The following is a 12,384-nucleotide window of genomic DNA, read 5'->3' as shown; positions in this document are numbered from 1 at the left end:
TTCGAGCACAAGAGCATTCTCCTCTCCTGCAGTTTCCAGTAACAGGTATTTAGAAGCATTACTGCCTTTGACCATGGAGTCAGAGCATAGCCATCATGGCAAATAATACCCAGTGACTCTTGCTATCTTTCCTAGCAAGAAGGAAAGGTATTCTTTAAAGGAAATAAAAATCTTCTGTTATTCATAGGAACATAGGAAGCTGAATTATATTTAATCCTTCACGATTGTCTGCAATGACAGGCAGAGCTCTCTCCCAGCCTTACCCAGAGATGCCAGGGATTGAACTTGCCCTGCAACAGAGATGTTCCACCACCAATCTGTGGCCCTCCTTTGTTGCTGAGAAATAGAAAGTTCTTCCTGGAAAATCCTGGCTAAGCTCCACAACTTTGCTCCACATGGAATCTGCTCTTCCCTTTTCCTTCCTAACCACCAAATTGCTCTTTCAGGTAGTAAACCAATCAGAATCTTCCAAGAACTCGACCATCCGATTAAACTAAACTGATTTCTTCTGAATAACCTTCCAGCAAACAAGGTATTCTGGCGAGTGCACATTTTATCAGATTAAGGTCATTCTTCTCATGAACACACCAAGGCCTGACTCCCAATTACAGACGGCTTTGATTTTTTTAAAAAAACAACAACAACAAACATTTTAGAGAGGTTCACTGTATCTATGAACCGACTAGTAAGCAGCAATCTCATAGAAAACAACCTTAAAAATAAACAACAACAACCAAATATATCTTTGTTCAAAATACATTTGCTAAATGCCATGGAATTTTTCTGAGCAAGGTAAGGGCCAAAGTGTTCCAATAAGGGTATTCTCTACTTTTAATATCCTGGCTCCTTTGAGCCACCCCAATCCCAGATCCCTTCACCCAGCACATCCTAGCTCCCCTCACCCTCAAATCACCTCCAACTGTCCTCTTCCCTACTCTTTGTACATGATAGATCACTGCCTTATTCCATTCTTATTTTGCCCTTTGGGGATACCTTGTTAGTGTTGCCATAGTATAGTCATTCCCCCCAGGGTCTCTAGAAGTCAAAAGGTGTGGGTGGGTGCACGCGTGTGTGTACATGTATGTACACACTTATGCACCTTGTCTATATGCACATAGGTAAAGGGACCCCTGACCATTAGTTCCAGTCGTGACCCCGACTGGGGTTGCGGCGCTCATCTCACTCTATAGGCCATGGGAGCCGACGTTTGTCCGCAGACAGCTTCTGGGTCATGTGGCCAGCATGACTAAGCCGCTTCTGGAGAACCAAAGCAGCGCACGGAAACGCCGTTTACCTCCCGCCAGAGCGGTACCTATTTATCTACTTGCACTTTGATGTGCTTTCGAACTGCTAGGTTGGCAAGAGCTGGGACCGAGGAACGGGAGCTCACCCCGTTGCGGGGATTCGAACTGCTGACCTTCTGATCAGCAAGTTCTAGGCTCTGTGGTTTAACCCACAGCGCCACCCGCGTCCCTCTATATGCACATATGTGAGCACTAAAGCTCCATACTTTTGGTCCTTAGTATGAAGGGTCTTTAAGTATTTGTGGCCTCTTTTTGGGTGGGTCAGGATCTGCTAGACCTGTTTTTTATTTACATGGATGTGTGTTTGTTTTTTAGGTTTTCATCAATTGTGTTTATTGCAATTGGTCTTATTACTTCAATGAGGTTTGTAAGTCGCTTTTACTTTAATGAGTAAAGCAAATAAATAGTAACAACAACAACACAGTGCACAGCCAGTCATTTCACAGGCTGCAACTGCTGAGGCATGTTTTGAGCTTTTGCAAGGCTATTTTAAGACAATTATATTTTTCTAGCATATCATTATCAAAAGAACTTGCACTGTAAACTAGTGGGAGGCAGGGCTGTTTAGGAATGAACAGATACAACAGGCAGAGTACGGTGATGCAGCTAAGCAATTTTACTTTGAAATGTGGTATGCTAGTTCTGCATACCTCCTATGGGGGACCCTCCTGCTATGTGGGGTCCTGGACTTCTGCCCCAAAGGCCTGGTCTGACAGAACAGCTAGTGGAGCAATAAGTAACAAGGATGCTGTGATCCTTGGTTTTCAAGACCCAGTTCAGTGGCTGGGATGTTTTAGTCCTGCCTCTTAAAACAAAGTCATGAGTTTTAGATCTTGTTCTGTTTTAGTTTTATGCTGGTTTTAAAGTACAGTGGACGCTCGGGTTGTGAACGTGATCTGTGTGGGATGCACATTCGCAACTCATGTCTGCGCATGTGCGACTGCCAAAACCCGGAAGTAACCCGTTCCGGTACTTCCATGTTTCGGCAGTCCGCAACCCAAAAAAAAAACACAACCTGAAATGGACGCAACATGAGGTATGACTGTATGTGTTATTGTTATACATTGGGGAGACCCCCTAAACCCTATAAATTAATAAATGATAGGACTTGTTTGCAGCACTGAAGGGAAAATTGCAGGCCAGTGGAAAAATACAGGCTAAGCTTCCTTTCCAAGCCAGTGCCTCACCTGGGATAGAGGTGTTCAACTACACCTCAGTTAAAATTGCCAGGGTGTTTTTTGTTTTTAAAGAACAACTTCTGCCATGTCATTAGTTCTCCAAAGGATCACAGATACTGGTAGAGCACCTGGACCCTCCTGGAATCTAGCTACCACTCGGCTGAGAGCGGGGGTGGGCCCAACTTTTGTTACATTATAAGCTGCTTTGACTTACATTTTTAAGGGGGAAAGCAATTCATAAGTTTAAGAAAATATAACAACAACAACAACAACAGCAACAAATTAATAAATAAGTTCTATGAAACGGTGTATTTCTAAATGAAAAAAAATGTATTTTGTGGTTTTATATTTTTTATTTTATTCTGTGAACTGCCCTGAGACCTCCGGGTATAGGGAAGGAGGAGGAGGAGGAGGAGGAGGAGGAGGAGGAGGAGAAGAAGAAGAAGAAGAAGAAGAAGAAGAAGAAGAAGAAGAAGAAGAAGAAGAAGAAGAAGAAGAAGAAGAAATAATAATAATAATGTAGTGGAAAGTTTTCTATCCCACTCCTCTTATGGTCAGCAATAGTTCCTGGAAGTTGCTGCCAATGCACCCCTAAATATGTCCCCCTAAATTCCTACTGTCACCGCACCCCTAAGGATGCCCCCCCCCAGTTCATTTATGGAAACATGAGCTAAACATCAGATCGACAATTTTGTGAGTGCTGCTTTAATTGTAAAAACAGCAGCTGCCCTCAATCTCTTTTAGAAAAAGTCCTGGCGTAAGAGCAGCAGGGATGTTCCAGCTCAGGAATGAGCTGTATTATCATAGCTTTGTGGTCAGCATTTATTCTGAAAAGCCGAATGCTTTATTCTGTCAGTTTCATCAGCATAGCATTAGGGGCAGCAAAGGGGGCGGGGGAGAGAGAGGACACGATAGAGCGGTGGTTTTTTAATTTTTTGCACAGTATATTGTACACTTGCAACCAGAATTTCTAAATAAAAGCCGAGAAAGGGCTTGCTCAGAGTAATTTTCAAAAAGCCTTAGATTCACATTTATTAAAAGCCACATAGAAATACTTCCACTTAATAGCCAGAGTGCGCTTGTCTCTACCTCCATGTTCTCTGCCACACACAGTTACGATTTGTAGACTTTTGCTTGCATTTATACAAAGCAATTGGATGGGGTGTGATGTTCTCTAACGTTGTCATTTTGGGCCAAGCAGGTAATATTAAATGTGAGAGACTAGTCATGCCATTATGCAACTTATTTCTTATGTAGGCCCTTTTAAATTTAAACTATATTCTGGTCCCTCCCTACAACTTTCTGCTTCATAGAAGAAGGAACATCTCCACTGCACACAATGGAGATAGAGAAACCACAGAGAGAGCTTTCAGTACCAGAAGTGCTATTTCCAGGCAAATTCAGGGCATTTGGGTATGGACTGGATTGCCGTAGGGAGGGAGGTTGAGTTAGGTGGCGGTGACAGCGATTCCGTGTCAATGTCAAGGCAGTTTTAGACATTATTTATTGCTCAGGCAGGAAGGCAGTCAAAGGCTCAGAGTTACGGGCAGAGACGCTTTCTGCTGCTGACTCAACAAAAAGGCTACAGCCCTTCAAACACACAACTCCTTCAGAGCAGAGAATGCGGCAAACTGACTCTGTGGCACACAACATAGTTCCTGTCCCGACAAAATACCAAGCCAGCTGAATCAAAGTTAAATGGCAGGAACAGAACTATACTGCATCTTCGAGAAACAAGAGGGTGGAAACCAATGTAGGATTCACCCCACTCCCACTCGAAGGCAAGTCTGCCAAAAGTGAGGGCTCGCCCACACTTCTGCTTGTCTCGCTGCTTTCTCCTGAGGAAACCTGCTCTCTACCACTGAATTAAAACAACCCATCAGTTGGGTTTCCTGCAGATTGATGTTCGCTCTGATTCAGCAGTAAAGAGCACGAATTCCTGGGGAAAGCAGCATGGCCAACAGACCTGGGCCTAGAAAGCACAGGGCAAACAGAAAATCTCTCAGCCTCGTGCTTTCTAAACTAGAAGCAAATGGAAGTATAGTGGTACCTCAGGTTACATACGCTTCAGGTTACAGATGCTTCAGGTTACAGACTCTGCTAATCCAGAAATAGCACCTCAGGTTAAGAACTTTGATTCAGGATGAGAACAGAAATCGTGCTCCGGCAGCGCGGCGGCAGCAGGAGGCCCCATTAGCTAAAGTGGTGCTTCAGGTTAAGAACAGTTTCAGGTTAAGAATGGACCTCCGGAACAAATTAAGTACGTAACCAGAGGTACCACTGTATGAATGAGGCCATGCAACCTGATGTCTACTACTGACTGGGGAAAAGCAAATGCTAATCAGAACCGGCATCAGGGGTTGGCATGGCTTAGCACCTGCCATGGGCCTCAGGGCTGGGTAGAGCCCCACCAGGGTCCTGATCCGTATCACACACATACCACCCCAGTAATGCTAATTGTATAAATGGTGTCTTGTCTAGTTTGGCCCTGAAGCAACCCAGTGCAGTTGTGGCTGAGGCACAAATGCTCATTGCTTATGAGCAATTGCTGTGGCTTCTTAGCCATTGCATGGTACCAGCTGTGGAGCGTCTCCTGCCCTGGCCCAAATAGTGGTGGGTCAGTGCCAGAGCAGTCCTTACACAGTACTGCGGACGAACTGCCTCTGAAAGGCAACTCAATGTACTTTTGGGAGGCTTTCTTGTTCTTTATAGAAGAACAACAAACCTTAGCATTTGTAAGAAGAGTTACTTACCGTTCTGTTAGTAAAGTTTCTGAAATCATCCTTCAAGATATGCTTGATCATCTCTGGCTCAGATACCACAATGTACATACGACGACCCATGTAATACCTGCACACGAAATGGAGAATTGTATTAATAATGAACAGAGTTCTGCTTGGCTATTTGTTTAGAAAAGCTACCATTTCAGACAGGTCCACCCTCCTGTCAGGGAACTGACATCGGAGCCAGAGGTGGAGGCAAGGCTCCCAAGCGATGCCGGAGAAGGGCCCAGCAGGGAGAGAGGAAGCTCATCGGCTGGGGAAGGAAATCAGCGTAACACCAGGGATAAAGGGGGGCAGATGGGGGAATCAGCGAGGGGGCTCCAGGACTCCTCGCCGGAGACCAGCGGGGAGAGCACGGGTCCTCCGCTACCCACACCCACCCTGCGCAGAAGACTTCCGCGCAGGGAAAGTAGGCGTAGACTTGGCGTCAAAGAACTTCCTTGCTGGAAGAAGTTCAAGAAACGCCCACTGACGGATTCTGCTAGCGACTGAAACAGCCATGAAGTGAAGGGCTGTCCAGCCAGGAAAAGGTTTAACCAGGCAACCTAGCCAGGAGTGGCGGCAACTTACGCACGAGCAACCCCATATAACCATTACACCTCCTAACCGATAAGATGGGCTTTCATAGGGATTCTTAATCTGCCTTACTCAACTTGCAGGGCTCTCAGTCAGTAAATTATTCAAATATTACTCTATTTCCTCAATAGTTGTCCTGTTTTCAATCATCCACAAAGGGTTCTCTTTTAGGAACATGGGCCAGACCACAGGTCCATCTATATCAATATTTCCTACACTGAATGGCAGCAGCTCTCCAAGGTTTCAAGTAGGGTTTTCACCTGGGGATGCCAGAGATGCTGGTTTTTAGAGTGAGGATCAAACCTACCCATTCTTAAGGAAATCAGCCCTGAGTGCTCACTGGAAGGACAGATCCTGAAGCTGAGGCTCCAAGACTTTGGCCACCTCATGAGAAGAGAAGACCCCCTGGAAAAGACCCTGATTGAGGGCACAAGGAGAAGAGGATGGCAGAGGACGAGATGGTTGGACAGTGTTCTCAAAGTTACTAGCATAAGTTTGACCAAACTGCGTGAGGCAGTGGAAGACAGGCGTGCCTGGCGTGCTCTGGTCCATGGGGTCACGAAGAGTCGGATTGAACAGTATACCAACTCATGACATAGACAAACACACAAAGGACTCTACCAAATAAACAAGACTTCAACACAGTACAACACCCCCTCCCAAATTCTAGCAAGATTAAAATTAGGGCTACATGAGGAAATGCAGCAATAATTGGCACCCAATACACTCTCACACTGCAGTCAGTGGGTGGAAATATTAATCTGCCACAGATGCTCCCTTAGCAGCATTTCAGAGGGATGAAATTAACTTTAACGGACAACATAAAATGAAACTCTTTATGAAAACCTGAATCACATTATGTTTATTTGGATCAAAATGTATTGGAACTAGCAAATTGGTTGCACATTTCCACTCATCGCCCATAATAGATCTTTCTGAGGACAGTGACAGCCTACAATGAAGTTAAAAGCTATTCTGTTGTACTTGAGTCATAGGATCTTCCGGTGTCATCATGATGAATTCAGTTATTTAACATGAAGGTGTTGAGTTTGTGGGAGGGGGGGGACAAGGATGAAAACAGAAAACCCACTGAAGCACAAATGAATTAAAAATATACAGGTAAAACCAGTGAAATTGCTTTTATGCAAGGTTTGATCTTCATTTGAGGAAAGATGTATTGGGGGAATCCAAAAACACAAGGTAGCAAGCACTCTCTTTCACCTCCAACAATGACTGCTTCTCCAATTTCTCTGTTATGTGCATTTGCATTTTCCCTTCCCTTAACAGAAAATTAAAAAGCAGCTGAGATGCAGAAAGCGTTTGGGGAGAAAATCCAGACAGAGTCATCATGACCTTGATTTTTTTGGAGAGTGTTTTTTTGGTATCCCCCCTCCCCTCTGCATCTCCCCCCCACCCCACCCCAAATTAGCTTCAGAAGGTTCGGGGATGTTCCTGCAGATTTAGCAGGAGGACAAGGGGAGGGGAGCCAAAGAAGAGAGGGGGTAATTGCTAAGAAATGCCACACCACTGGATCCAACTCCAGATGTTCATATATATTTTTTCTGTGATTTCAAATAAGTGTCATTCCAAACCAGTTTGTTGCAAAGTAGTATTTATTAGTAATTCCCCCAAAAAGTGGGATTTCCCCCCCCCAAAGAGCACAACACACTTCTGCTGCAATGAAGAAGTTTTATTTATTCATATCCTGCTCTTCAAGGGGCTCATATATACTGATTCTTTCTCCCTCTGCCCCCCTCCAATATTACTGCCTTTAGGAAACACACCATGATTCTCTAGGATTGGAAAATATGGATTTGACTGTGAATTAATGACTGTACAATAAGTAAGTAATTCTGGATCAATGACTTAATACATAATCACAGTGAAGAAGCTCTTAGGGGAATAAGGACAGAATGATGTTGGAATGGAAGACGACTATGGTTGACTTTAATTCATAATAATAGTAATAATTAGGGGGTGGTGAGGTGGGCCCCCGCCAGGTGCGCAGGCAAGGGCGGGGGTGCAAAATCGGCTGAAAATATGTCCATAAATATGTCCGTAAATAAAAATAGTGATTATTGCCTCATAAGAAAAGGTTTTAAATATAGGGTGAACTGAATGGGGGGTGGGATGGAGGAGAGGCAGAAAGAAGAGCTAATTTGTCAGTGGCTAGGGGGCGCAATCTGCACAGTTCTGCCAGGGCGGTAGTCTCGTAATCCTGGGGAACCGGGTTCGCGTCTCCGCTCCTCCACATGCAGCTGCTGGGTGACCTTGGGCCAGTCACACTTCTCTGAAGTCTCTCAGCCCAACTCACCTCACAGAGTGTTTGTTGTGGGGGAGGAAGGGAAAGGAGAATGTGAGCCGCTTTGAGACTCCTTAAAGGGAGTGAAAGGCGGGATATCAAATCCAAATCCAAGATCACCTAGCTACGGCTCTGATTGCGAAAGGCCTTAATAAAATCTTATTTAAGAATGCAAAAAAATAAAAAGGACACACAACATGTTTCATGGCTGAGGGAATATTTAGGGAACCTGCCTCCCGCCCCCCTCTCATCCTAACCATAAAAACATAGAAAGAGCCTGTTGTGTCAGATTGTCTCAAATTGTCATTCCACATACAGAACCAGCCAATCGGCCAACAAAGAGATGTATCTGAGGTATAACCATGTATAGTGTGAAACATAGTTGGGAATGGCTGGTTTGGACACCTGGAACTCTTGGTGGTAGAAGATGCAAGGCCACTGAGATCTGCACTGCTGTGGCTGAGATCTATGAAAGGCTATTCAGTTAACACTAACACACACACACACACACACACACACACACACACACACACACACACACGTCAAATTAAACAGTGTTGCAAGGAGGATGCCGAAATTGTTCTAATTTAGGGCAATAGCCCAAAACTGTTGTGATATATAAAAGCAACAGTGTTATACAGAGCTTTAAGTCTAAAAAGCCAGAGGGGCCTATGAGCTCACCAGTTCTTTCTCTTCGGCTCTAGAGGGAGCCAAAGAGATTTTGTTCCCACAAACCAGATTGCTGGGATAGCTTTCTTGTGGGTAAAGCAGGTGATAATGTTTGAGGGCTTCAAATAGATGCAGCTTTATCATACAAACTCCCAACTGTCCCTGTTTACCAGGGCGAGTACCAAACCGGTGATCTGAGCCACACACCCCTCAATATCCTTATACCTGTCCCTCCCTGGGTGAGCACTATGCATATTTTTGCCACATGGTGATCCTTCTCAAATTTAGTGCAGCTTGCTCCAGCTGTCATTCCTCAAGGCCGAAGTTCCTTCCTTAGGGTCATCTTGAAGCTAAAACCTCTGTATAAGGAGGGATTATACTTTATGTTCGATGCCAGCACGTGTGAACGAACACACTAATGCCAGGCCCAGCCTGCCAGGCCTCACACAGATGTCTATTTTGAACAGTTAAATAAGCTATTTTAAGGCAATTGTGTTTTTCCTACTATATCTTTAAACAAAAGTTAAAGCAGCCTCCGAGGCTTTAAAATTGGTGGCAGGTAGTCAGTGGCAAACTTCATGAGTACAGCAGCCTAGGCCAACCTGTAGTTTTTGGACTACAACTCCCATCAGCTCCAGCGCTGGCTAGGGTTGGCAAGAGTTGTGGTCTAACCACATCTGGAAAGCACCAGGCCCACAAAAGCTGTTGTACATCATACAAAAGACAAAGAAGGTCTTTAGAAATGTGTGTGACGTGAGGGGAGAGAGGTTTGGTATGAGAACTAGGGCATTGAAGTGTATGTCCCTACTATCATCTGTGAAATATTAAAGGGAATGTTATTATTGCAAAAAATGTGTATGTTTTAATGTTTTCAATAATGTTTCAAAGGTAGCCCAGAGGCTTCAGGCAACGTATTACACCGGATCGCAGGATAAGTTAAGGAAATCTCATTTTAATAAAATTTTATTAAGATTTTCCATTTAGTCCTTTTTTTCTAGAAAATCAGTTGCTGTTTTTCATGCAGCAGTGATATTTGCTACAGTTCAGCCTTTCCCAGTTTGTGCTCAACTCAAAAGCTCTTTCCCCAAACCTTCACTTTTAGGAGGCTTCGGTGGGCTGGAGCTGGGGGTGGACATCTCAGGGGTCAGAACCGAATGTGCCGCCCCTGCTAGAGTTCCTGCCTTTTTCTCTCTCCCCTTATTGCAAGCTGATGAAGAGACTGTTCTCTCCATTGACTTGCATCTACTGACTACATAGGTGTGCAGATGCATGGTATGAAGGTGATTTTTAAAGAAATGGACTCTTCAAGCACCATCTGCTTCCCATGCTGTGTGATAAAGAAATATGTTACACTACACATTAAGACCCTCCCACTTTTTATGACACTTCGCAGTTGCATGTAGCATGCAGTGGTGTTATAAACAAGGGAGATAACAGTGCTGTGTTCCATGAAACTGCATACAATTGTGACTCACAAATGAAAAGGGCTTCAGTGCAGATTGCACCAGTGTAAGTGCAGCACACCCACCAAATCTAGCCCAACACCCATCGTATTGATGCAAATAGTTATATATTTTAAATTACATGTCTGCTAATCAGTTGTCATTCTCCTGTAAATTTGTCTAATAAGACTTCAAGGGCCAAAAACACTGTCCACCTCCTCAGTGATGTATTGTGCTTTTACAAAATACATACAGTTTAAATAAGCATTAATCCAACTAGTTATCATTCATCATTTTCCAATGCAAACCATAATTTCCTTGCATAGACTAGTCTGGGCTACAGTGTTGTTGCATAATCCAGTGTATTTGATTATGCTAAGAATAATTAGCATTTATATATAGGGTGTTTAAAACGCTATATGCAAATTGTTTTAGCAAGTGAGGGGCAGACATTGGGACGCAATGCACTGCCAAAGGCCACTTATTGAGAATGTGGGGAAAAATATGAATTGGGTGCTTCCTTATCCACAGGTCAGCCTCTTCATTACACTACCACACAAAGTCTCCTTTGCATATTGTGTAATGTTTTGGATATTTTCCTGCCTCTGGTGCGCATAAAGGGCATTGACCATTTTGCAAGCAATCAATCACTTTTTAAACAACCACCTCCCTTTTGCATTAGATTGTGACTCACCTGTGCTAGGTCCAAAACTTGCAAGCAATGGCCTTTCTAACATCTCCTGTCATTCATCAACACACCATTAGAGGACAAAGCTTGAGACAATGTACATTAACACAGTAGGATGGTCTCCATTCAGATTTTGCTTCGCTTCACAGGACAAGTACTACATAAAGGGCTGTTTTTGTTCAATATGGCATCTGTGTGGGAAAACACCTGTGCCCCATTCACTCTGTTTACAGCCGGCCCATCAACTTGCAGAAGGCTTTGATCTGCCTATCTGTTATCAGCTCTGTGCCGAATTCAAACACATTGCTTGGAACATAATGGAAAGTAAAACGGGGAGGGGGATGCAGAGGGGAGTTGAAAACAAGGCTTTGCTTTATTTCTTTAGTAGATGCCTGGTAAAGCCAAGCAGAGATCATCTGAAAATCCAAATGCAATGGAAAATGATATTATCTTCTATCTGGCTAAGAGAGAAGGAAACTGCACTGAGAAAAGCAAGGGTGGGTGTCTATTAAAAGACTGCAGGATATAAACATGCTGAAGGAAAATGCTACTTTCTTAAGTGTCATTCATTTCTAAAGGAAACAGAGGAACAACCTAAGCCATTCTGTTCCCTATTTTTAGATACGTTCATTGACAGCAGGTAGGTAAAAAACACAGAGAAAGTAAAGCGCAAATGTTTACTCATTTAAAAATAGACACCAGGCCTTCACCACTTGCTTAATTATTTCAGGGGTCAGCAAAATGACCTGCTGCAAATAAAACCCGGGTCCACTTGCAATGCATAATGTTGACTCTTTGGCATGAAAGTGGCATGTGACGCACAGCCCAGATGCAGTTTTTACAAAAACAGCGGTTCCGAACCTGAGGTGTTTGTGTGCATCTTAAAAAGAACAGCACAGTTGCATGCTTATTTTTATGTCAGTATTTGCATTCTCCAGTAGGTTTCCAAGATTATTACATAGACAAAGACTCCGTTTCAGAATTCAGAAGGTGGGGTTGGGGGCAGAAAGGTTTTCTTAGCAAAGGATAAAGGGCCGTTCTTGGATACGTTCAAAATTAGACTGAAAAGAGGAAGTGTATTTTAAGGGCACACGCTATTATTTTTAGTAACTCTTAATAAATATAGCAACAATAAGCAACAAAAGCTGGTCGTCTCCTTTTTTTAAAGTGCATTGTATCTTTGGTATGTCTATCTAACACCTAGTGCCATCCAATTGTTCGTAATGATAGTTAACTCAGTGTAAAATAAATGTGGGTTGCTCTAGCCCGCCTGTTTATCACATATCTGTCTTGTTTGCATCTAAAACAGGGATGAAGAGGGATCCAGTCTTTACATAAAGTAAGTATTTGGGGGGTAAGGAGTGCAAGCCACCCCCTACCCCCTCCCTGCCTGACTCTACGGCTTTAAGCAATCTTCTGCCAGCCCATCTTGCTTCCAGTAT

General features: G+C 43.7%; 1 protein-coding gene across 5 annotated transcripts in view; it reads right to left on the bottom strand.

The window, feature by feature from the left end:
- TBXAS1 (thromboxane A synthase 1) overlaps positions 1-12,384 on the bottom strand; it is a 297,489-nt gene that overhangs the window by 204,400 nt on the left and 80,705 nt on the right. For all 5 annotated transcript variants that reach the window (XR_014555605.1, XM_083700528.1, XM_083700529.1 and 2 more), the window contains exon 5: positions 5,236-5,332. Coding sequence is in view for 4 of the 5 variants with exons in the window: in XM_083700528.1 (XP_083556654.1) it covers positions 5,236-5,332 (97 nt within the window). In the remaining variant the exon portion in view is untranslated. The remainder of the gene's footprint in view (positions 1-5,235; positions 5,333-12,384) is intronic.

Source organism: Podarcis gaigeae (assembly GCF_964106915.1).
Source record: "Podarcis gaigeae genome assembly, chromosome: 10".
In the NCBI taxonomy this organism is placed as follows: domain Eukaryota; kingdom Metazoa; phylum Chordata; class Lepidosauria; order Squamata; family Lacertidae; genus Podarcis; species Podarcis gaigeae.
The sequence above is the reverse complement of the archived record's forward strand: the minus strand, read 5'-3'. Positions and strand labels throughout refer to the sequence as shown.